General features: G+C 36.5%; 1 protein-coding gene across 1 annotated transcript in view; it reads left to right on the top strand.

Annotated features, from left to right (window-relative positions):
- FAM227B (family with sequence similarity 227 member B) overlaps positions 1–24744 on the top strand; it is a 67420-nt gene extending 42676 nt beyond the window's left edge. The window contains exons 9-10 of the mRNA XM_088540178.1: positions 23338–23456; positions 24387–24744. Coding sequence (XP_088396304.1) covers positions 23338–23456; positions 24387–24560 — 293 coding nt within the window. The 3' untranslated portion in view covers positions 24561–24744. The remainder of the gene's footprint in view (positions 1–23337; positions 23457–24386) is intronic.
- Positions 24745–26239: the final 1495 nt, after the last annotated feature.

The following is a 26239-nucleotide window of genomic DNA, read 5'->3' on the forward strand; positions in this document are numbered from 1 at the left end:
GTAAATCAGTATTTGTCTCTTAAAAAAAATCTTCCTCTCTCTTTCACACACACTTATCTCGTTTTTTTTTTTTTTTTTTCCAATCTTTTTTTGCAGTTTGATAGGTTACCCTCCTTACTGCCTTCTGATGGATAAATGAAACGTGGGTCCGTTACATGCTGTGGAGAGGGTGTGCTGTGGTCATTATAGGCTGTGCAGCGTATTTCTGTTTTGTAGACTTGTAAAAGAGGAACAACTGCACAGAAAATCATTGAGATTTTTATTAAATCAGCCACTAGGGGAAAAGGAGAATGTATATTTGGATGTTACAGTCTGACTTCCAAGCACAACTTTTATCAGCATGAAGGAAAACAAGAACTACTAGGGACAGTCTTCCTTAGCATTTGCAGTTATTAAGAAACTCATGACATAAGAATGAAAAGGTGCAGCAACTAAAACCTATGCACTGCACACTGGCCCATGGGTGACCAGCAGGCTTAAATTATAGAGGTTCAAAGTGATGGCTAAATGCTTGGTTTTCTGGCACTCTGTGTTAATTTTCAGCTGTGGCACCAGTCTGGTATCCAAAGTCTAGGTTCCATTTGAGCATTAAAAGCTTCTGTTGGTATTCTCGTGAAGGGATTTGCAGAACATGGCAACTCTGTCTTTCGCCAAGGAGTATCGAGAACCCGTGTTTTTTCGTAGCTGGATTGCAATGTAGTTTGTCCTTCCCTGTTTTTTTTTCTTTCACCCCCACTCCTCACTCTTGTAGAAAAGGGAAGAGAACTTGATTGAGACAAACTGTAGAGGTAGTTAAAAATCATAGGGAGTACGGATATGCCACCTTGTGGTAAGGGGGACATAGTAAATTAGGGTTTTTCACTGAAATGTTACAGAATGAGCATCAAAGGTGTATGACACCAGAGACCTTATATTATTTAGTCTTTCCTGTTCACAAGCACCTAGAATGAGTAATTTCCTTCCTCAAAGTCCTCAACTTCTTCCTCAGAGGCGTCTTGGATTAACCCCATTTGTCACTCACTTTGTCCTCTTTTTTTGAACCATTTTCCCTCGAAGTCCAAATCAACTTTTCTTCTCGCTATCTCCATTTCAGCCTGTTGGCCTGTTTCCATGTTTGTGACTCAACTAACGTTTCCTCATTCAGTGAAGAGCTTGATCCATGCACCTCTTTCGAGAGGGAGGAAGCGGCACTGAGTGCCTTTCCCAACTTGGATGCTCCAGAGCCAAGAACCGTAAGGTGATGGCTCTCATTAGGACTGAGCCCCATAGACTGTGGTCGCTCCTGTTCCCAATTTAGCTTGTACCTTGGCAGCCCATGCCCACAGTTCTGGCCAGAACTCGGAACCTAAAGCACTTAGTACAGTTGCACTTTTGCCAGTGCATTTGTTGCGTTTGTATCAGTACGTTCTCAGATCCATTCTGCAGCCTGAATTCAGAATGACAGCAATGAAAAAGTCCGTGGCATTCAGAAGGCTAATTTAGTGTGTATTATAAAGAAAACAATCAGGGATAAAATGTAATCTGTATTTTACTTCTGAAAGCAGGATGCAAACAGTTTTTTTTTTCTGTAAATATTGTGGGTCTTTTATGAGCAGTGACAACTTTCACTTTCACATCTGTACTCTACTTTCTAATTTTTTCTTCCTAACTTACTGTTTCTTTTTCTGACTGCTAGTAAGGCGGGGGGGCAGAATTACATACCTGAAGTTTCCGTTTCAGAAAGCTGGAGCTACTCGTGTCCAGGCATAGGCATGTATTTCTCTTGGCTCTGCAAAATAAATCCCCTGCTGTAAGTATGTTTTGAAGTGGTGATTCAGCTCAGATCAGTTTAAATAAGGCACTAGCTGTAAGTTTAGTCAGTGAACAATGCAGTTAATCTTTAATTACTGATAACTTTCATGTCCTTTCATTGCCTAATTATAGAACAACTTTTTTGAAAATGTTTTTACTGTAGTATTATTAATTGCACAATTTTATATCTTACTATACAAGTACAACTTCATATTTTTAAATGAAAGGATGCCATCTTGATCTGCCTATGCAAGTGAGGATTTCTCCGATATATCTCAGGTCCCTTTAAATGATTCAGCTTACTTCTGTTCAAGATGAGCTCCTCTCTCAAATTGACCTGTTTTAGTTTTATGGAACATCATGCTGTTGACGTGAGCTGTATTTCTTTCTCTATCTCTTTACAAACATGCATGTCCAGGACTTCGTAAATCAGATCCCAAGCAGTTCTTTAATACAATAGATAAATAGTTTCTCTAAATTGCTAGAACATTTGTCCTTTCTTTGTCAAGTTATATTTGAAAAAAAATGTGTTAAGACATCATGACCACATGAAACAAGATAATGTAGAGAAATGCATAACATCTACACACTTTAAGCTATTGTTTAATATTTAACTAAACCTGCTCCCTGTGCAGTTATCCTTGTTTCGATTCCTGCCTGCAAATTCATAGGCATAGCATTGCTGCAGTGCAGTCCCAGAAAGACAGAAAACGAGGATTGCGCCCAAGCCTCCAATTCAGATAGAAACAGCATAATAAACTTCTTGTCTCTCTCCATTCATTTAGGAAGTTTTTTCCTCCTTTTAGAGGCAAACACGTTTTTTCCTAGCAATCTTCAAAACAAATCCATTTATATTGTTTTTCTCCATTATTCATCCAGAATATGTCTCAAAGTGGTTTAAATCTGTGGGAAAACTGGAATGGGATGCAGGAGGATATTAAGAAAAGAATTATCGAATAATTGACAAATACGTAACAAGGTTTTTTGTTAATTAACTCCAGAAAATTATTTGTTTATAACTCATTTTAGCAAACATAAATTCTTTTACCTGAATGAGTAATAAGCATAAAAAGTAAAAGCATCTGCATCCCAGCTTATTTCCCTAGGAGAATGAATCACCATGACACTGACTTTTGAAGGAGCTAGATGTTATAAAGCAGAGTGGGATTCTGAAGATAAACCTTTGGGGAGGGAGATGAACCCCTCCTTTCTCCATGTGGTTTACATAGTACGTGGTTGTGACAGGTCTCCTTGCTGTTAATAGCTGATAATCCGCGCTGTCTGTCACCTTCAGGGAATCCTTCCACTTGTGGTAGCATCAGGACACCTAGAGTGCAATTCACATGATGTAAGAAGTACCAGAACTGAAATAAACTATTGAAGAGAAAAGTTTGGTTTACCTTATTACCAGGTATGAACTCAGGAAAGCCTCTGTTTCTTATGTGATGAGCACATTTGTATTCAAGTTCTACCAGTATACTTACAATGTTGTGATTTCTTCTGCCTGATTTTAAATATATGTATTTCTTTTTTTTAAAAAAAAAGAGATGTGCAGTGTCTTTTTATAGACACTGCTGATGAGTTAACTTTAAGACTTAGATTCCTAGAACTTTACTGAAAAATCTTTTTTATAGTATTGCCAAAAATATTATTTCCATGAGTTTACCTGTGATTATGAATTCTTAAATTAGTAGTAACAAATATGAAATCACCTTCAATCTCTTCTTTTATATGAGTATAGCTATTCATAGATTTGAATATTGCAAGAATGGGATATACAAATGGTTTTTCTTTTCTTTTTAAGTTTCAAACAAGTTAGAATTTTTAACCCTTCACATGAATCTGCATAAAGCATAACTGTTACTGTAATTTATTTAATGACTTAAGCATTTCAAGACTCGTAAGACTTCTTAATATGGTAATGTTATAACACACAAATAAGCCTTGTTGCCATGGCAATATATACCTGTTATTAGGTGTCTGTCTGATAGTCCTTTAAACTTAGAGAAAAATCTAAGTTCCTTCTAGTTGGAGCCCCTTGCAAGGCAGATTTTGGATTGGAGACTTTTCAGGCCTTTCTTTTTCCTTCTCAGTTTAAAACTGTCTTCACTGATCTCCTAGTACTGCCTCTATACCTTATTGAATAGAGAGTGGTTGAGAATAGAAAATTATCCTTTTAGTCAAATATTTATTTATATCCCTAACTAAAATCTGTCCATAACAAAAAACTGGATGCTACAAATTATATGGTCCACTCTGATTTGCAGCTAGACCACTATAAAGCTGGAATTATTAGTAGCACCAGCAACTACCTGTTGACATCAGTTAGATGGCAGTGCATTAAGAACTGCTTTTAGAAACGTTGCATTTTCTGTCATAAAGATGTGACCAGTTAAAGTCAGAAAGGAAAGAATGTTATCTGTGAAATTAATAGATGTGTGCTGCAAGTGTAATGGGACATGGCTGTGGTCACAGTCAAAAGATTGCTAATCCTACATGTATGAAGTATTCTGTAACTCATCTGGATGTGAGTTGTTTGTGTGCAAAACGGAGATAGTGATTCGTCACATTTGCAGTAGAAAGTGTTGTGGGTGGGAGAACATTGGGATTTAATTAGGAGATTGGGATTAGACACTCTAGGGAATGTAAAGAGGAAAAGAGAGAGAGGCACCAAAAAGAGAAAGATAATTCACAAAGGGAACTGTGGAAAGTTGAGCAAAGGACTCGGCCAGGAGCATGGAGATTGAGAGTAGCTAGACAAGGAAAATGTATTTTTTCCAAAAAAAATGGAAGCCTGAAATTGAAACCAAGCCTTATACAGAAGCTTTTTTTTTTTTTTTTTCTCCCAGCTGCATGTGGGCCTACACTGCAAATCTTTGGCATAGTCCGAAATATTGGATATTTAGCATGTGATTGCCACCTACAGCTATGAGGGTGGTGATAGATCAAGTATGTACCACCCCTAATGAACTCCTGTTGGTTCTGTGATGGAATTTTAAAAGCCTCATCACACACACACATACACTCTACTTTAAAAAATTATTAATGCTGTAAAATACTCAGAGCTCAAAAAATACTAGTTTTCCTTTTTTTTTTTTCGAAGAGGGAAAGATGGTAAAAATTGAACTCTATGTTGTGGTACCTACACAAGAAGTCAGTGAGTCAATGTAATCAAAGAAAGACCCTCTCATCTCCTGACTTATGAATATTTAACTTTATAACCTTAAAGTTCTTTTAAAATGTATGCGTAATATTTTTTATTTAAATCAGAATGATTTATGAGTCAGATTTCTGTCTTACTGATTTACAAAGTTAAACATCTGGTCCTCAGTTACAGGAACGTGTGCAGTGTAGGTAGTGTGGGGTTCCTGGATTTTCTTGCTAGTCTTTGCTTCAGTAAATGATCCATTTACACTTGTTCAAGCAGGCCTTCCTTAAAACTTCAAATACTTGGTTTTATTGTGTAGGTCCTGAAAGGAGAATGTAAAGTGCTAATGATGTGAGTGCAGCTCACCTAATTTACTGGGTTAAAACAAGCATGTCACCATCAGTCTTGAGATATTTATCCAATGTAGGCATGAACCAATGGAGCAGTTTTTCTATTGCCTGATAATAAAAGAAAAGAAAGGTTCAAAATACTTCTGCATTCAAAGTACCAGGGCAAATTGAGCATCTGTTAAAAGTACAGAATTTCATCAAGGGAATAGAAGCAGGATGGGACGCTTCATTGATTTCAAACTGACTAAAGTATAAAGATGCTTGGCCTAAAGATTACTGGAGAGTTTCTGTTCTGAGTAAATGGCAGCTTCCTGCTTCTCTGTATTTGTAGTTCTAGAGATTCAGAGTCATCTCTTCTATATGTGAACAGCTGTACTTCTGTGAATTTACATGTCTCTTGCTGCAGCTGTTGCTATGTTAGATGGATATGTGCCTCTCTTGGCATCCACAGGATTGAATTTTGCCAGCAACTGATGAAGGGCAGGCTTTGAAACAGATCTTAGTCAGAATTGGTACTGGTTGATCTGCCTCTTGAGCCCTGGCTTACTCCGCTTATCATAACTATCACATTACTAAAATAATTTCTACACTTTTAACATTATTTCCAGTTGATAATTTTACATACTTAAAGTTGAGAAAGGCTATTCAGTGTACAGGAACCCTTCTTCACTTAAGCCTAAATATGGCTGTCCTGTGGAGCTGGAATGCAGAGCGTGGTAGGTAAAAGGTAGATAGGTCGTTAGACAGATAGGTTTTTAAAAAGCAGGAACTTGGACGTCTGTGCTTTCTCTTTTCCTCTATAGCAGACCTCTTTTTTCTCCTATAAAAGAATATTCTTACTCTTTTATAGGGGGAAGGCATATAAGTTCAACCCTTTTGCTGAAAGGACTGAAGTGGTACAGATTGTGATGCTTTTGCCCATCATGTCACGTATCAAAAACTATGTGGCATATATTTGAAGAACATATGTGACATCTATAAGGAATAGCTTCTCTTGGGAATGCCCATTATTCACTCAGGAATTAGAAATAATGTGATTTTGGAGACTAGTGACCAAAAATAGCAAGTGTGCATAACAAACAATTCATAAATATACAATACCCTGAAAATATCTTTTCAAAACTCTTCAATATATGTTTATATACTAGGGTAAATCTTTCAGAGACTTTCTAAATGAAAAGAACATTGTCAAAACGTGTGCAATGAATAGATATATGAACAGTAATGTGGAAGTTACTGTGTGAAATGTATCGTACTGAGAGGTACAGAATGTGACAGTCCTTTGATATGGCAGCCAACAAGGGTATTTTTATTTAATTCATTTGACTGAAAACCACAGAATAAGAAGATATAAATATTAGAGAAAAGTTACTGAAAAGTTTTTTAAGAATTTTGACAAGCATTTTTTGCTCGTTAACCACATTTCAATAAAATTCCTCTCTGAAGATCCTGCCTTTGTTTCATAGTATTGTTAGATGTGAACAATACTTTGGCAGTATCTGGTATGAATTCTTGGTCTTAAAATGTCTCTGGTGAATTCTTTATCAAATTTAACACGTACTCTAGAATCTATAGGTACAGATTAATCTTTCCAGTAAATGGAAAGTTGTGCCCTTCCTTGTTGCTGTTGTTGGTGACTAAAACTTGGTTTATCTGTCTTCTTTCTTGTTTTGAAAAGGCCTCATCCCCCTGTTTTGTGTTAATTCTCGGCAATATCTGGGAGGTGGCATAAGAAGTAATTGCAAGACCTGAAAAATGTGACAGATCTTTTTAAAGATTCCTTAAAATTTAAAGTTTTATTGCAATTCTTAAACCATAGTATGAGGACTATAAGGTTTTATCAGTCATGGCTTGTATGTCTGGCTGCCTTTGACTTTGATAGCCATTATTTCAATGACAACAAGATAACTTTTACAGAAGTGTTTTTACTGGGGTTACATGAACAGTTTTAATTCTGGTATTTCCCAATCTCTGACTGCTCGTGCAAACTTAATATTCTTCTGATACAGGAGTTGTTGACAGTGTATGATAGTGGTCTGGTTGTAGTGTGTAGTACACCTCCCACCGAGGTCTGAGTTGACGAGCTTGGTACCCTCTTACATGAGCAGAATGATCAATGTCCTCAAGGATCCAAGGGGGCCTGCTCTGGCACTGGCAGGTGCTGCCATTTGGAAGAAAATGAGGAATCAATTATGGGAAAAGGGAACTTAAGGGGACATTTAAAACATTGGCAGAGAAGAAATAATGGAAAAATTTGAAAGTTTGGGAGCTCATGGAAGGAAGGAGAGAGATGTGAGACCTAGGCAGTCCTTTGTGAATGGAAGTCTTGCTGCTTTCTAACGCGTATGAAAAAAAAAAAAAAAGAAACAGCTGGCCTACACATTACTGCTGAATCTCGGTCACAGTTTTCAAGATTCCAGATACTGGCCTCCATTTAATGTAAGAAATGCTCCACTCAGGATTGGCAAGAAGATAAGGCTTCCCTTTGGTGTCTGTCTGGAGGTGGAGGCAGATTATTTTTTGGAACTTCAATATCACATTTACAAGCTAGTAAACCAAAGTAGTATTCCTTTAAAACACTGACATCTAGGTCTAAAATAGTCTTGAGTTTTATTTCTCATGAATGTCTTTTATGAGCAAAAGTGACTTTTTTTTTTCTTTATTGTTGCCTATGCGCAATATGTTAACTTAGTGTTGCTTTGAAATAATATCAGAATAGGTGTCCAGGAGACTAGATGGTTACATGTTTCTTAGATTTTTTTCTTTTTAATGAAAGAAGAGTGTTCTGTTTTTAAGTGTTCTTCAATTCCTGCCCCACCCTTCTAAAAGTTACATACACTCTCCCTGTTTAGTTTTGAGAAACACCCCCAGGGCATCCTTTTTATTTGAATTGATTTTCTGGTTGTTTATCTTTTTCAATCTGGTCATGAAAAGCACATCTGGTTCCTATTTTAATCAGTATTCCTATGGGAGCAACATCATATTATAGAGGGCTAACAATGCTAAAATAATAATCTGTAATGATGCAACTTCTGGTAATTTAAAACGGTTTTATCCACTGTTTGTAGAAGTGTGTTAATGATGTAGGCCAACTGATCTCTTCTCAGATTAAACTCACCCTGGGTCTTAATAACAGAGAAATATCTGACATCCACATAGGCAAACTCTTCAAACTATCAGAAATTACTGTTTTTGTTTTGAAGCGTGAGCGTTCCACTGATAGTAGTGGAAAATAAAGCATTCTTGTTGACAAAGGGCTTGGGCAAAGCAATCCCAGCTAGGTTACACGCAAGCTTTTTCTGCATTTTCTTTGATGCAGTCCCACATCTAGAGGTGATGAGGTTGGATAGGGCAGGTTTGTCTTGTTTTTCTTTACTTTATTTGTTTATTCACTACTTCGCCTATCTGGTAAGACTACCAGATTTATTTTATTCCAAGAGTAATCATTTAATTACTAGGCTCTGTTTACTAATAGTTAAGCTTCTCTGTTTCTTTACATAGGTTGCGAAAATTTTTCAGGTGGCAGTACTTGTTTTCTATATTTCTTGTCTTGATTCAAGCCAACTAGAAATGGGAGAGACTGCTGTTCTAACTAGTGCCTACATACTTACTTTAATCAGTTAACCCTGAAACGTATAGCACTGCAATTTTCACAGTAGATTTGCAGTAGTCCTTCAGCAAAGCAGCAGACCGATACCTTATGCGACAAGGCTCAGTTATATTCATATTAGCCTCAAAGCGTTGCCAAGTATATCTGCTCTGATGCCCTTTCCAAGCTTGGCTCCCCTTATATGGCAGGATAATTGAAGAAACTCTGCTTCAGACAAAGCTGTGGGAAATGGGAAAACTTACTATTTATTGAGAAAAAAGCTGAGTAGGCCGAGTAGTCTACAGAGCTCAGAACTCTCCCATTACTGTAGACCTCTGATATATGCCTTAGGCACTCAAGTTAGTGCTAGAAAGGTTTGTTCTGCTGGGGAAATTCTGTCCACATAACTTCTGTCAGGCAAAATATTCTTTACTTCAGACACTAAACTGCTTAGTTCTGCTGCACTCTTTTGACCTGATGCTGTATTCCTATTAGACATGGATGCATTTCAGTGATGCATGAATGGAAACATTGCTATGTATTACATGCAAAAGTACTTTGGAACTCTCACCATATTTGCAGAGCTCTTATTTCCCTGCCAGATATTATAAATAGTTTTAAGAAATATTTTGTTTGTGAAAAAGTAGTTATAGAATTGAAAAGAATGGAAAGGTTGTTTTAAATGTTACTTTGGCAAACTGCATTTTATTATTTGGTTGACTGTTACTCTCTTTTTGACACTATATAATTTCAAATATTTCAGCTGTGTTTTATAAACTGTTCTCATCTTTTAAGCGTTCCATTTTGGAAGCATTTTCGTGAGTCAAAAATATTTTTGCTTCTGTTGAAGAAAGGAGTGGGGAACCAATTCTCTGTCTGCTTGGACTTGTTAGATTTCCCTGGTAGCCAATTTCATGCTATTGGTACTGCACCGAGATTCCAACACAGGCCGTAATTCAAGTCATAGCTGGTGTGTGTTGGCTAATGTTTCAGGTGTTGAAATTATACCCTGAATGCAAACCAAATTTCTCTTTCAGGATCCTTGATTTAACTTTTCTCTTTTTCTTGTGGTCTGACTTCAAATGTTTTTTTTTGTATATAACATTATTTTACTTCTGCGGGAGCTACATGATTGCTTTCAGGACACTTAGGCAAAAGTGTATAAATAACGAAACAACTCAAAGAAAGGTCACCAATATAAAAATTAATCTTTTCTATAGCTTTGTAGTAGTCTGCATATATTGGGAGCTCCATAACAAGAGGCATCTGCAAGCAGCATTATTTCTGGAAAAAAGTTCTTGATTTTGAGGGTTGCAGCTAGGGAACCTGAAGAGAAATGTAAAGAGGAAAAAAGAGATGTAAAGATGTGAAGAGGAGATGTAAATTTTCCAAGGCTATGAAATGAGATAGTTAATAGAGTTACATAAATTTGTGAGTTAAATTCAGGTGGTCTCACTGCGCTGCTTTGAGAATGAGAACAGCCGCTTAGTGTGGTATTGCCCCTGTTGCTGCCTTAGCTTTCTAGTAGACTTATGTCATCATATATCGCTCTTTTTTGTACCATGTACTAGGAATACATGCATGTACCTGCAGATTTCTATGTGCTTATATTTAGGAACAGTGTGTTGTTGTGGAATATAGTTTCACACAAGTCTGTCCTAGATTTCAGTACAAAAACAGAAGCTTTTTTTTGTCAAAACTTATCAGAAAGCCTTTCCTATCTCCCCACTTGCCAACCCTGTGTAAAAATCGTTAGCTCCACCTTCTGTTTTGGAAGATACCACTGGCCTCTATGTGGAAGGCAGTTCAATTTTGCCTTTTGCTGGAGAAACAGCTGTTTTTTGTGTAGTGCCCGTCTGGAGTTTTGCTGAATAAATGAGTAAAAAAGATGCAGAGGGGTGGAAGAGAGACAGACAGAAACAGATCTTGGGTATGAACGCACTATTTCCAGAATACATCTCCTAAAGGCTGAAAGACGGTGCGTCAGTTTTTCTTTACAATAGCACTTCTATGTTTAAAATGAATAATCAAAAAATAAATAGTTCAAAAGAATTCTTGAATAAAAAAAAAGGAATGCATTGCTCTTGTTAACATTTCCCCACAGCTGTTGCAAGGTCTATAAATTTTATTAAATTCATAATGTTTTTATGAATATAATAAAATTATATAAAATTTATATGTTATAAGAGTTCTATAATATTAAATAATGCAATTTATGAATTTAGTTGTACCTTAGAAAGTGTATTTCTCACTTCTATCACTGAGCAAACTATTTGTAAATCAGTAGCACAATACAGCCTTTACTATTTAATTTTATATAGTTAGAAATAATTAGTTTTCTTCCATTTTCCCACTACAAGTAAGATGACACTGAATCATATCTTTCCTTCCGTTCTGGAGCAGAGAGCCCACCTGACTTCAATGATTCTGCTTGAAAACTGATGGCGTGATAAAGCCACTCAATTTAACATGCAATATTATAAGATAAGGATAAGAATATTAAGAACAGCTTTATTGTACAAAATGAAAGCAGATAAATTATCTCTGCTTTATCAAAGCTTTACACATTCTAGAAACAGATGCCCTTTCAAATCGATACAGAATTCCTAGATATTAACTTTTCAAACAATAACAGCTGTCAGAAATCAATCCCTTTTGATTAACTACGCTTTGAGTAGGCCAGCTATATTTTAAAATTAAACTGTTGCAGAATAAGTTTCTAAAATCAATATACTATTTATGTCCCTAATCTAGGAAACTCGAATGATTAGAAAATTTGTTACATATTTTAGTGCATATTTTATGCATTTAAAAAGTTAAATATTTTGCAGCTTTTTAAAAATCTTTTTACAGAGTGGCATATTAATTAAGCCTGCTATTAATTCTATCTGTTGAATGGATAAATTATTCTGTCTGACACTTTCATTAAAAGATTAGTTAGTTAGGAGACAGATGTAGTGTTTTGGGGTTTGGTTTTCTTTTTTTAAGTTACAAACAGATAAACCTGTGTATTAAATATTTGGAGATACAGTTTCAAATTGTAGGAAAATATCTGAGGATATAGAGCTGGGTTCCTGCTAGATCCTCTCCCACATGCCTGCATACACATGCAATTCCTTGCATGGCTGCACCTGTTGAAGCTCTTTGCTATTCTGAGCCTACATTTGTGTGTGTGGAAACTAGCCTGCTCTTTCAATGGAGATAGGTTTCCATGCTTTCCACACAGTAACCACTGCCTGCAGAACCTCAGCATGATGCTTTGCTGATCATGTTTGAAAAAGTAGTCAGTCATTCTTGCCCCCTCACTGCTTTACAATAATCCTTTACTAAAAGTCTGGGGGGATTCAGATGGTCTGACCCATATGTTGAAGTAAAGATAGGAAGCAAAGCTAAAATGTTTGTGTATTCATATCCCTCATTGTAGCCATTAATTTAATTAATCAAAACAGCTCTCTATAATATAGGAGAATAAAATTAAAATGCAGTTTTACATACTTAGACCTGCAGAAATGATGATCTGTGGTTTATTGTCTGTCTTTGGAAAGATGACAGTTCCAACTTTCCACTCAGCTTGGAAGCAGAAACAAGGAGAATGTTCCACTTGGGTACTGAAATAAAAGCTGGACAAAGTGAGAAAAGTTACAGGGTCAGCTGTAACCCCGTGCCCTTCACAGCAATGGTTAGTATGGAAAAGCAAGAGAAACAAATCATCTTTCCTTAGTATCAATCCAGGAGTTAATGATTTACTCATTTTTTATTTGTGCTGCTCATGGTTCACTCTTCTGTTCCTGATGGGCATCTGATTTTCAATGTAACTCCTATTGTATTTTTGTCTTTTTTCACATGGAGGTTGATTCAAACCATAGTGGAAATCTCTTGCTTTTCTATGGAAATATGGCTTAAGTATTGCAGGCGCTGACTTCTTTGGAGGAAGTTGTTAGGGAGCTGACACAGTGTGTCTGGAGCTTACTTCTAATATTTTTTTCCAGTAAAAGTACAGCAATTCCAAAGAGAGAGGAAATGATAGAGTGAGTCACTGTATCCTCCCCTTAGCATCCTTTCCAGTAGCTAAATGCTAAAGAGTTGCCTGGAAAGAGACGTGGTCTGCAAATAGAGAGAAAAAAAAAACAAGTACTCCCTGGGACGCTGGGGAAGAGTGTAATGTCCAGCTTTCTAAGTTTTTAAGAAGACTGAGAGATAAGCAATAATACTACCAGTTACTTTGAATGGAACTTTAGCTTAGTCTACGTGATTTTTAAGTAAAAGAGGAAAGCGCAAAAGAAAATGAGCCAAATAATTCCTGAAAGCACTAGTGCAATTTCATATGATTCATGGGATAATTTACAGAAAAGTGCTCATTGGCAGGTGACTCCAGTTTATTGATGAGAAGTAGGGAGCAAATCAATTCAGTTCAAAGGTTAAGTTCAATTCAAGAAAAAATGTTCATGATTTATTTTATTCAGCCTAGAGTAAACCATTTTTTCCTCAGATGCTACAGCCTACAGTGTTTTCTTTGGCTGCAATAAAATATTTGCATTGGAAGCAGAGATACTAATTCTATTAAACTAGAAATAACTGTATTGGAGCCAGTGAATAGGATGTTGGTAGATTTGTGCAGAAGTATCTTAGTCAGGTCTAACATGAAACTATGACACATTACAGTAATTAATGACAATCTTCATAGTATACATTTTAAGTTAAAGTAATAAAAAGTAGATTTTAAAAGGATTAAATGCTTTCACCTAAGCCAGGAAAAATCACCAAAGTAAAAGTTAATATAATACAAGCCATGCATGACAGCAATAGCAGAAACTCGGAGTTCATTTTAAATTTCTACATATTAAGCATCTACTAAAATAAACAGGAGTATTGCAGGACTCATTCAAAGCTTAATCTTTACTAAAGACATAGATATGAGATGCTTGGACTCCTCTTAACTGAGGACAAGTGAGGATCCAGATTTTGGGTCAAAATGGTACCTAGATTGTCATGTTTCTGGAAGATGTCAGTTCAGCTCTAACTATGTCCTACTTAACTTGGTTAAGTAATCAGCTCAAGCAGTTTGCTCATATGGCTCTTCCTGTACGTACCACTGATTTATAAAGCTGTTTTGTAAATTGGCTCTTTGTAGATATGCGATATTTTCAACGAATTCCTCTGAAAATTTATTGTAGCAAATGTGATATTGTTTCCAGCTGTTTCTATGCAGAACTGATATTAAGTACTGGAAGATAGGAGGCAACCAGCTCACTTTTACTGTCAGGCTTTGACACTAACTCGTAAGAATTCATAATTTTCAAAATGTAGCTCAGATTGAAGTTAGAAAAGCTAGTCACATATCTCAACCAGCAGCAGATGTCAGAGCCAAGCACTGTTTCAGTTATTACCTAGCACTACAAAAACAGGAAAAATATTCTGGAGGCCAGTCGTGACATTTGGGCTTTCTGGGTGGCCTGCTTGGCCTCTCTCAAACTGGGCAATTCTGAGTATTACTCGACACTTTCAGACTATTCAACTAACAACAGAAAATGTCATTGCTTCCCTTTGTGCATTAAGATATTGGTGAGATAAGATATTGGTAAGATACTAAGCGAGAGAGATAATATCTGAGCTGATACAAGCAGATTTTTTTAGTTCTTACTGCTGCCATATTTTGTTAGGGCCGAGCACAGTTGCGTGGCAAGTTTCCATGCTATCTCCTAGTTGTGTATGTGAGCTGACAGCTAAGGTGCTGTCAAAGTAACATGTCCTGGAAGAACAGGAACTCCAAAACTATCACTGGTTCACCACATGCAGTTGATTCAAAGCACTGGAGACTAACAACAAACTCCACATGTCCTGCTGCTTCTGGTGAGATGAAAGACCAACCACTGTCGGCAATTTAGGGATTTTGCCGTATTGCGCTGCGATAGGGAGCAAGGAGCATGCCTGGCACGTTAGGTAGTGCGGTATTGATGATATTAGTACACAGCCACAGCTGAATATTCTAAATGTTTGTTTTAAAAAATAAAGGAAAGCGAAAAAACAGTATTCCTAATAACGTTAAAGCCAGCAAGACCAGCATGTTTTCATTAATCTGAGGAAGAGAAAAATGAAACGCCGCTGTGCTACTTTTTGCATTATAAAAAGCCACTCCAGAGAAAGGTTTCTTTAACTGCATTGCATATTCATACACTATGAAACTTTGCTCATGTGCACGTGTACAAGAGGATATAAACAAAAGAAATTCCTTGAAAGCTACTGATTATCGTAATAGCTCTCTTTTTGCAAATACTTCAAATAAAATATTGCATGCATTCTATTAGGGAAGGCAGAAGTTACAGTCCTGCTTGTGACTTTTCATCACTAAGCTAGGACCATCTACAGAACATAAGGCTGAATAAGCCATAAGACTAAATACGGAAATCAGACTTCTTTATGTGCTGAAATAATGATAATACTCAACAAATTTTCAATATCATTATGGTGGTCCATCTTGTATTTAGATGAACAAGTTAGACACATTGAAGCCTTCTGCTGTGCTACAGTCTTGTTCTCAGGCACTAATCCAGTATTTCTCTCTTGCAAGTTGGGAGTGGATTAGAGAAAATACTTGATATAAACAAAAACTTAAAAATATATATTTAATAAAGAAAAAAGATGAAAAAGAGAAATAAATGCTGCTGCTGGTGGAAACAATATTGGTAGCTGTAGAAATAGAGATTTGGGCAATAGAACTAGCAGCAAAAAGATAATATATTGTTGCAGCTGGTTTCGACTAGACTTTTGATTATTATTTGATTGACACACCAGTTCAAAGCTCTATCAGTAGGCTGTGTACTAGGCAGCCTGTGGATCATTATGTGCGTCAGTTTATGAATAATGTAGAAGTTTGTCACTCATTGCATTTTTCATTTTGAAGTAATAATTTATTCTTTAATTTTCCTAGACAGAATTTTGAATGCACAAAAGGTGCATTTAAAAATGCCTGCATAATTCTAACGCTATAAGCAAAGAAATGTTTCTGCTAGGGAGCTATATATATATGTATTGTGGAAACGGGATGTGGATTGGAGCTGATTTGCTCTTCTGATTCAGTTTATTTGCTTTTTCTGCCTCTTTTGTTCACACTAGGGCTACTGAATATAAAAAGTAAATAGCTGTATAATGACAACATCTCTGACTAAATCACTACTGAGAAAAGCTATTTACTTTAAACTTCAAGCTATTTGCTTGTTTAAGAACTGGATTAAGTGGGATGCGCTTGCTTTTCTTAAGGACTGAGATAAGTGCACTTGAACTCTAACCGTCGCACATCTTGGTCTACAGACAAGCTCATTTGTAAAAAATACTGCCTCAACTACTGGTACTACTACCTAACTGCAAGGTCTTTTGCTGTTGTACTTCAGAAGCGAATACTTCTACAGTGAAAATGTGGGGAAAATAGATGAACTTCAAACATTCAGTACTAGATACTATGAATGTTGTTAAATCATCTCTCAGAGAAGTATGATGTAACACAGAATATTTGACTAAGCTGGTATTACAAGTTTTGGTCATATTATAAGAATTTTAAAATATTAAATCTCAAATATAGACATTCTTGTCCAATAGTTTGGGAATATTAGACTACCAAAATCAGGAAAATGAATCTCTGTTCTTACTGTCATAAGACATTTTGGGAAGAGGTTTCTATTTGCAAGATATTTTAATATGCAAAAATCTGCAGCTGCCTATGACAAGTTTTGTGTAAGTGCTTTAGTATTTCTTGATTTTAAGTGAAGTGAGGCTAACAGAACATCAAATGAAACTAAAAAGCAGAGGTACAGCATTAAGTTAAGCACCAGCAGACAATGTAGACTTCTAAGTTAACTAGTTAGTGGAAAAATCTGTGGAGGTTTATTAAATGCAGAGTGTGCAACTCTGGTTCCCGAGCCACGGATTTCATGTGGCCAGGAGAGAACTTTGTGGCTGTATCACTGTGCGCTTGCCAACCTCTTAAAATCTTTCTTGGGCATCTGTTATTGGTCAGAGTTGGAAATGGGATAGTGCATGAGATGTATGTTTGGTGTGACCAAGGACAATCATTCTTGCATTTTTATACTGCAATAGGAAAGAATTGGGATAAGTCCTATTTTATCCTTTAAGAGAAGTAAGATTCTCAAGTATAATGTGGTAGATGCAGCATTTCCCTTGTAAACCTTTCAGGTCACTAGCCTCAATATGTTTTTTCTTTTAAAGATTTCTCATCTGATCATAAGTGGAAAACCTCGCCTAGAGGTTGTATATCTAAATAAGAAGGAACAGATAGCAAATCCTTTTCAGTCATTGAACCCAGATTTTTAAATTTTCCAATTCCATTTTTACCTACACACATGCTAGAAGGATACATTTTCCCTTACATTTTCCTAAAGTTTTTGAGAGAATTCCCAGTAGGTGTCAACTGATGGTTGTCAAAGTTGTTCTCTTGTATTGCTGACAGAATTTATGAAGTTTTGATTTTTGCTGTAGGTACTCAGCATTTACCCTATGTAAGCAAATGCTTGATTTTCTAAGTAAAAAGAAACAAACTTACATGTTGGGGTCTCATAGGAGTCTGCTCTCTTGAATTCGTATCACCAGCTTTCTCTTCTTTCTCTCACCTTCTGCTTTGATTTTGAGGTAATATTTTGAAATATTCTTCTATCACTGACCTCTTCTTGAATGTGCAGTTTTGAGTGTCTGGCCTCTCTCTGACATCTTGTTTCGTGGTCTGCTTATGTCACGCTTGGTCTCTTCAGTACTGAATATTTTTCTGTGTAGTCCTCTTTGGGTTACCAATTCTTAATTCCTCTAAGAAATCAATTTTTCTCCCAAGCTTTTCTAGGACCAGTAATGTAGCTAATTTCAAATCAGAGAAGCAGGTGAGGTGATGTGTGCACCGTACCTGATTTTGAGTTCCTTATGTAGCAAGGAAAGAGGAAAAGTGTTCATCTCTCACCATTGACAGAATAAAAGTATATGGATCTTAGGCTTCTAATCTAGGTACTCCAGAAGGGCTTCTGTGCCCCCCAATATAGATGTTTGTTTTTCCAGCTATTATTAGTTGTATAATATCTTCTTTCCCGTAAAAACTCTGTTTCACTTACACCTTCAGACCATGATGACACTAGCATAACTAGTATAAAGATCTGTTGTTTCTTTCCTTTTAAAATGGACCATATTTTGAAAAGCATTTTTGGAATTCTTGTATATCTGGAAAAGAAATATTCAAAAGTGAGAAATTACACCATTTTATGCAGCAAATATGTTTTCTGTTCTCAGCACAAAAAGGAGAAAATGCTTTATCTGTAAATAAATAATAAATGAGAAGTTTTGAAATTCTTATGTCCTTAAGTTTGTTCAAAAGTGGATATTTGGTCACAGTTGGAATCCGAAGTAAGTTTAGAGAGCTTTGAAAAGTATTAGAGTACTCCGAAAACTGTAGAACTTCCATAGTTACCTTCATTAACATAAGATCCGTATCTAGTTTAAAAAGCTTAACTACATTAAAATATTAACTACATTAAAAAAATTAAAACATTTTGGCATTTTATTTAAATGGATATAAGAATGGCAAATGTTACAGAGGTGAGTATATTAAAGCAAGAGGCAGCTATATTTGTACAAAACTAATTCCACATGAACTTGAAATATAACTTTATCTGCATTTTGGTGACTGAAGTACGCTGCAAAAAGTAATGATGTCTATACTCAGGAAAATCACAAAGGACAAGGAATTAAAGAAAAGATATGCACTTTTATTGACAGCCATTGTAAGCTATGTTGGAAGCCCTAAATCAGGCAATCCCTAGAAATTCACTGGCATTAATGTCACTGGCTAAACACAGTTAATTTCGGAATGAGCCTGATTTCATTTTTTTGTGGTAAAACACCTGAACCTGAGTGCAGTAGGGGTTCTACCCAGACAAAATACAAGTTGACGTCAGTGCAAGTATTGCCTGTGTAAGGTCTTAATTATCCAGACCTTCAGAAAATGAAACAATAAAGTTGTAGAAAGATTGAAGTAACGGTAATAATCTTAGCGGCTAGCTTTTAATGACAGCATCAAGACTTAATATGTTTCAGCTGATTCAGAATTAAAATATGATTCAGAATTTCTTTCAAACTGATAAAAGCTTCTGAATTTTTCGCTATTTGAGAAAAGCTAAAAATGTAAGTTTTTAGGTATTATGGTTATATATCAGTGAATACAACAACGTCAGCCCCAAAATTCTACAAATAAATATCTACCACCATTAATTCCATTGCCTGAACTCAAACGATATAGTGCATAGGACAATGAAGCAAAACTAGTCACCATGATGTTACTATCAACAGTAAATGCACCAAATGTGTATGTTTTCTTATGTCTATGACTTATCATAATGAAGAATCCATATGATAATTTTGTAAAGATGCAACTTACTCCTGAATGTCTCTTTTTACTTTTCTTCTTTGTTTTCCCACTTCTTCCTCCTTCCACTCCACTTCTTTCTCCTTGTCAGGATCTGAGTCCTGCTGAAGAGAATGCGCTAATTCCTTAGCAGTAAGGGAGAAATCAGATAAAATGAAAGCCTGCAAGACTTTTCTCTGTAGGATGACATGTTGTAAAAATACAACTGTATTCTGGAAAGTGACTGTAGAGATGGCATCTTGGGAGTGAGTGGGGGAAGATTATGTTTATTATCTGTTAATGACTTCCAGATCAAGTTTGCTTGGTTTCCAAGTAAAAAAATACCCTTTTTTAACTGCCTGCTCTGCAGACTCAATTTGGGATTCAAAAATCAAGCTGTGCTAATTCTAATCCAAGTATTATTGTCAGCAATAAAAAGGTTCTACAGGATACTTTGTGCCTTTGGTTAAATTGTTCTTCAGTGGGCTGTAAATGAACGTTAATTCTGTTGCTGAGAAGACTGTCAAAATCAGGATTTTTCTAGTCCTCATTATTCTTGATTAAATCTTCCTTACTAACTATTTAAATGCTAGTATTTGTTAAGTGATTTCTGGACCCGCTTACTGTGAAGAAATGTGAAAGGCAGAGGAAGAAACCTCAGAGCTGTAATTTTTGCATTGTCCTTGAGCAGTGATGAGTGAGGTCAGGAGAGTGGAGAGAGGTCATGAGAAGTCTTGTTGATGCACTGACCATGCTATTGAATTAAAATTTTTCGGGGATTTGAGTGTCTAGAGTTCATGCATTTACACAAAAGAGAAAAGTTTGTAGGAATATTTTAATTAAACCAAATGATGTAGTTTGGAAAACAGGTCAACTTTAGATCAAATTGTAATCATAACGTTATCAAAGACAGAGCCAGCAAAACAGGAGATACTGAGATTCCTTTAAACGTGGCCTCTGACAGTGCTACATCATCACTTAGGACAGTGCCACTGGGCTTGCAAGTTACAGTAAGGAAAAATAATGTTAGTAGTAGCCTCTCACTCTTTCCTCTTTCTCACAGATATTCAGTGATTCAAGTTTTTTACAAATCTTGTCAATAAAATCCTCATTACCTCCTTGTCGGGCTGCAGGGATGGGCCACGTTCTGAGAGGTGCCTTTTCCACTGCTGTTCTCCCAGGGTCTGGCTGGGCTGCCTGCTGCCTTTTGCTAGCCAGAGCCTCTCAGTCTGGGGCTCTAACCCTGAGATCCTTTGGGGCTCAAGGTATCGGGAGGAAGTGGTCGTGTTCTTCAGCAGCATTTTCCTTTTTGTTTTTCCCTCTGGCAACCCCCTTGATGTTAGTAGACCTTCCTTAGCTTCATCTTATTAGTTACTAATCCTGCTGGGCTCTGACAACGTTGTTTTTTCTTTCTTTCCTTCCAGGGAGAACTCTACTCCACAGCATGAGCGCACCAGAAAGACCTGAGATCTCTCCTGATTTTATTCAGCAAGGTAACTTCTGTCCTCATCACCCTGAGGTCTGTTTTCTGTTTCTGGCCTGTTTTCTGTTTCCTCCTCAGAAACACCCTGCACTGGTGAAATCTGAATTTGGTAATAGCTACATTTTATTGATCAGTCCTTTGGACCCTTGCCTCCTTGCTTGCTGCTGCACTTTTCCATGAAAGGATTTTTGTTTGTGCCTGTCACTTCTGCAAGCAGTGTGGGAGACTTCCTATGGCACACAGTAGTTATTTCCAGACAGCATGTCTTCGAACATAAGCTCCTAAGCAAGGTTAGATTGTAATTTTATTTGAGTCAGGAAATCCATGTATCCATTTTTTCCCCTAAATTCACATCTTAGAGCTAAAGGATTTCTACACAAATCAGTTGTTAGAAAGTCGAGCCATGCCTGTGAAGCCAACATCGGAAACATCCAGTGATGTCCTTGTTTATTTGTTTCTATTGCCAAGGCATCAGAGAGTACAGGCGCCTCTGCTGAGGGGCTGTGCACTAAAATGATGGACCACAGCAAAAATTATTGAGACAATAAAGATGATTTTCTTCACTGGTGATCAGACATGTTCCAGGAGAGGCACAGCAATCATGTGGTCAGATAATGGCTGCAGTTCACATCTCTGCAGTGCAGCTGGTTGGAGCTCCATTCACACTCTTAGGAAGCTCTGTCCTTGAATACAATGCCTCATTTGCACCCTGTCAATTGTTATTTTGCTAAGAGAACTCTCAGACACACTTCAAAATCATTGGCAGCTTCTGGAGGGGAGCACCGCAAGGAAGACTCTAGAAATGAACAGGAAGTAGAAACAGGAAAGTGTACCACCGTTTTTACAGATGTATTGCCCATGTGTATGTCTGTTCGTGCCTCTTTCCTTTTTATTTTATTTTTTAAACAGATTTCTCTTAAATGCATCTGAAAGACCTGAGTATCTCTATGGCTTTGCACAGAGCAGGTCTTGAAAGTGGTGCATGAACCTACATAAGCTGTGTTTATTGCTAAGGGAAAACACAAAGTCCCAAGACACAGACTGCTGGAGTACCACGAGCCAGCACTTCTCAGTATTGCACAGGCTTTCTTGCAATTAGTAGCCTGACATTTTTTTATGACTTTGAATTAAATTTACTAATCTAGGAGTGCTGGGAACTTCTTTTTCCTCTTTTGCTGACTTTCAGTAGTCTGGAGCCTGCTGCTGGCACTTTCTACTTGCGAGTCTATAAATTGTTGTGAAGGCCTTTGGAATAACTGGCATTGCAAGAACACTTTTTTGGAATGGTGTTTGTGTGCTGATACCAGGGCTTGAGGAAGTTACCTCAGCTTGGGTTTCATGGCCGTTCTGTTTTGGCAGTTCTTTGTCCTCTGCTCCATCCTCTATTTTGTGCATTGAGACGTTATGTTCAAACAGAGTTTTTTGAAAGAAAATTCTTCACTTTGTGGTTGTTCTTATTCAGTGAGGTTATTTCTTGTTTTAGGAGCTTTTGTATTTCTTTAAGGCAAATGAGGCATGTTAGTGGTTATTTGTAATTCTTTTTTTGTTCAGTGGATTTCCTGTTATGCAAAAATGTAAAGCTTTTCGCACTGCTGTTCCAAACTTTTGTTTTCCTGTGTTGATAGTTTTGTACATCTGTGTCTGCTTTATAACCTGTGGCTAAGATGTGCTTGCCCAGCTTGGATCTGGCTCTGTGTTCATGGATGCCTGGCAATTTAACGTAGAACTGCAACTCAAGCTAGAACTCATTTTTGCTTGTTTGTTTCAAAACATTCAGGAAGGCAGCAGCTTTAACAGCTTTTCTGAATGTATATTACGGTACTGAAGATCTGTTTAATAAAATCATTTTGTCATTCTTGCATATTCCATTTGTTCTGTAATTGTCTTAGTCATTTGTTATTGCAACATAGAATTGCTCTCAAGAGGAGCTTTACAGAACATAAGGTTTGCACTTGGGCAGCATGTGTGTGTGTGCGCTACGGAACGGGTGCTGTTTCTATACAGTGCACAGACAAAATCACCTCATCCTGCTTCCTCCACAGGCTGCACAAAGTGGAATCCTTCTGTGCCCGTGGCTTACAGCTTCTTATTTTTAACTTCAGTGGGCAGGCAGGGATGGGGCAAGTCTTATGAGCCCAGCTATTTGTTATTTTGTACTCTCTGCTCTCTGCCACCTTGGGAGTCTGTAATTATTAATAATACTCTTATTAAAATGTCCAAGATAGCAAAGCTATCTGTGTGTTATTGCTAGTATTAGTAAGATACTTTCTAGTTTCCAGTGAGTCAATATGTTCCCTATAATGTAGTTTAATATTTTAAGCTAGAGAACATGGATTAAATAGCCTTCTTAGCACCATTTTTCATTAACCCATTCATCACCTACAGTGCAATGTCTTTGCAAACTGTTTTGTCTGGGAGCTTTTGTGGGGGAGTGCATTTCAGTGCACTAAGGGAGGTTTGGCTTATTAACATTTCCCCGAAAGTGTGTTACTAAGAACTGTGTGTTACTAAGAACTGTGTGTTACTAAGAACAAAACCTATGTTGTCAATAAGTGAAGTGTATGATCTTTGTATTTTTGTTAGTACAGAGCATCAGTTGTGAAGCCCTACTTGAAGATGTAAAATATATGGTAGATGGAGAAATAAGTGAAGATAGTGAAGTTAAAAATGATATGCCAAAAGAATCAGAAACAGCCAAAGAGGTAACGTGTTCAGAGGAGCTTTGTATTTGTAAACATTTATGAACTGCACTACAGAAATAACTCTACTGACTGAAGTTACCCATATAGTAGCAACGTCAGAATATAGGGAGCTATGAGGAGAAAACATTTTACATTACTGGAGAAAATAACCTGAAAAAAATAAAGTTTGTTTGTTTTGTTGATTCTGAAGTTACAATAATTTTAAATGTGATTTGTATTTATAAGAACAAAGGGCAATAAAATCTGACATAAATGTTTTTTTTGAGTTCATAGTGTATTTAAAACTATTAGTGATTTTGAATAATGCCCTGTTTATGTTGGTCCTTTCCTATTATAAGCTGTATATCTGATGGATTATTTTTACGTGGTTTATATGATTTTATTCAGTCTTCTTTTCTACCTTTTTTTACAATTTTCAATGACTGCAAAAGGAAAACGCTTTAGCATTGCACTAGAATTAACTCATCACATTCTGTGAGAGCATGCAGTAGTAAATGAAGTGTAAGATTCCTTACTAGGTGCTTTCCAGGTAAAACTGATTTATCACACACATCTTTCTTTTAGTTTAACAGTGCATAAAATACTGCAGCGATGTAAAGTGTTAAAGCATGTTTACTTGCAGATGGTTAGATTCCCTGCTGTGGACATAGCCTGTCATAGTCTGCCGGAGTTTTCTTACTTGGAGAAAGACAATCTCCCATAACATTGATCATTATCTTTGGTCTTTGTCAGAAATATTGAATCCTCCTTTTGCTGATATCCTCAGTCTGTAACATACTACTATTTATTAAAACAGAGAATTTTTTCAACAAAGCATTGTCAGCAGAAATACCTGTTCATATGTATGCAGAAGTTCCTATTCTTTTCTGTTTTTGTTTGCAGACGGTTTGATAATAATGTGCTTTGCTGATTTTTCTTTCATTTTGACAGTCCTGTTATATCGGCCCAGATCCAGAATGCAAGCGTGTGCTCTTCAGACTTGGTGGTCAGAGTCCTTTGGTCTCCTATTATCTGAAAATGCACGAAATACCTAATGCTGCGTCGTATTCCTTGACTTGCAGGATTAATCGTACGGAAGTTTACAAACTACCATATCCTTTTTAACCCCTGTGTTATGTTTATAAATTTTTCTTCTAAACTTTTCTGCCAAGATGGTTTAAGCCAGCTGGGGCGGGAAAGAGAAGAATGTATTACTGAAGTCTCACCCATATTTTTTTATTTCCTTCTTCTGTTATGATCACAATAGTTGGGACACTTTTCTCTTTTCGAGACTGAGACAGACCACAGTAATGCAGACAATCTCAGCAAGTGGTTTACCCAAAGAGAGAAACTTAGAAATACAGAGAAAAGATTTGGTAGGTCCTTCATGTTGCTATCCTATAAGCTAACACATGATTTAAAATGTCTTTAGTAAAACCACACTTCAGTTTGTTACTTCATTTTTTCTTGTTAGATTTTTGGAGGATAGTGCTGAATGAGAAACATAAATCAAACCTCCCAAGATGTAATGAAACTTCTGTCATGTCTGGATTCTAGCTTGAATATTGACTTGATTCTGCTGTGGCACCAAACTGTATTCTTGGGATCCAGACATCTATAAATCTTGAGGAGGTTTAGGTCTGTTCTGAGTTTGGGTATATTTCTGCTTGGCATTTATCAAAATGAAGGGAAGCTTTATCCCTTGTGTAGCACAGGTATATTCAGAGCACTTCGTGGCTTCATCTTAAACTAATGGGTTTCAGAAGTGAAGATGTGCTAAATAATTCTGTTCTTTTACTAATGTATATATATTTTTTTAATACCTGAACTATTTTGGTGGGCTTGAAGAAGATCGTTTGAGATCCTCTCAAGCATTTTCTTTTAGAAATCCCCAAAATCACAATTTTCTGTGTACTGGAGAAAAAAATAGTTTTCCATTGCTTTTCAGTGTATTACATTTCTGGTAGAATATTTCACTATCGGGAAATTGCAGCTCTCTTAAAAGAATACTGATGAATCTCAGCAGCTTCTGTTAACAGGGCAACTCCTATTACTCCAGTGGATTAGAGGTCAAATTCTGTATTATACTAATTTCAATTAAATTCACTGGCTTCAGCAAGTCTCACAGCATCATATGAAAGACTGAAAAACTCTTTTTTTCAACTTTCAGTGTGGTATTTTTGTATTTGTCCAATTGCTTTTATGAACTTCACAAGGAGAAATTTTAAAAATTGCCATTAGGTTGACTAGCGGGATAAAAGAAAATTTTTGACTTCTTGTGAAACATTATAAATTTCTCAGCAGATTTTAGGTGACTCTCTACATGCAGAGCAGAGTTCTGTCAAGTAAGTTGTGTCTACTTCTTTATGGGTTTATTGAAACCAGAAATTTCCACACCATTCTCCCTTTACTGTGACCACAGTGGGCAGTCATAATTTGTCCATTTATGTAAAAAGAATAAATTAGCAAATTAACCACCATAAACTGTTAGTATATCCACTTTTGCTGACATGTTTATTGTAATTTGTAATATGCATGATGGTGATTTTCAAAAATATTTCGTTTCTTTTCTGAGAGTATGAATTATAAATTCATGAATCACAGAAAGCTAGACTGTAATAAAACTTAAAAGTTGGAAATGTTACATAGCACTCCTCTATGTCATCCTTAAAAAAAAGGATGTTGAAACTTTTTATAGATTGATTAAAAGCCCAAAAACTTCTATTCGTTTTACAGCTAAAAGAGAACAAGATGGATGGTCTTTCCTGCCTTCACATAATGAACATAAGGCAACTAATGAGCAC

Source organism: Tinamus guttatus, unplaced genomic scaffold (assembly GCF_059628265.1).
Source record: "Tinamus guttatus ecotype Peru unplaced genomic scaffold, ASM5962826v1 Tinamus_guttatus_pri_ptg000004l, whole genome shotgun sequence".
Taxonomy (NCBI): Eukaryota; Metazoa; Chordata; class Aves; order Tinamiformes; family Tinamidae; genus Tinamus; species Tinamus guttatus.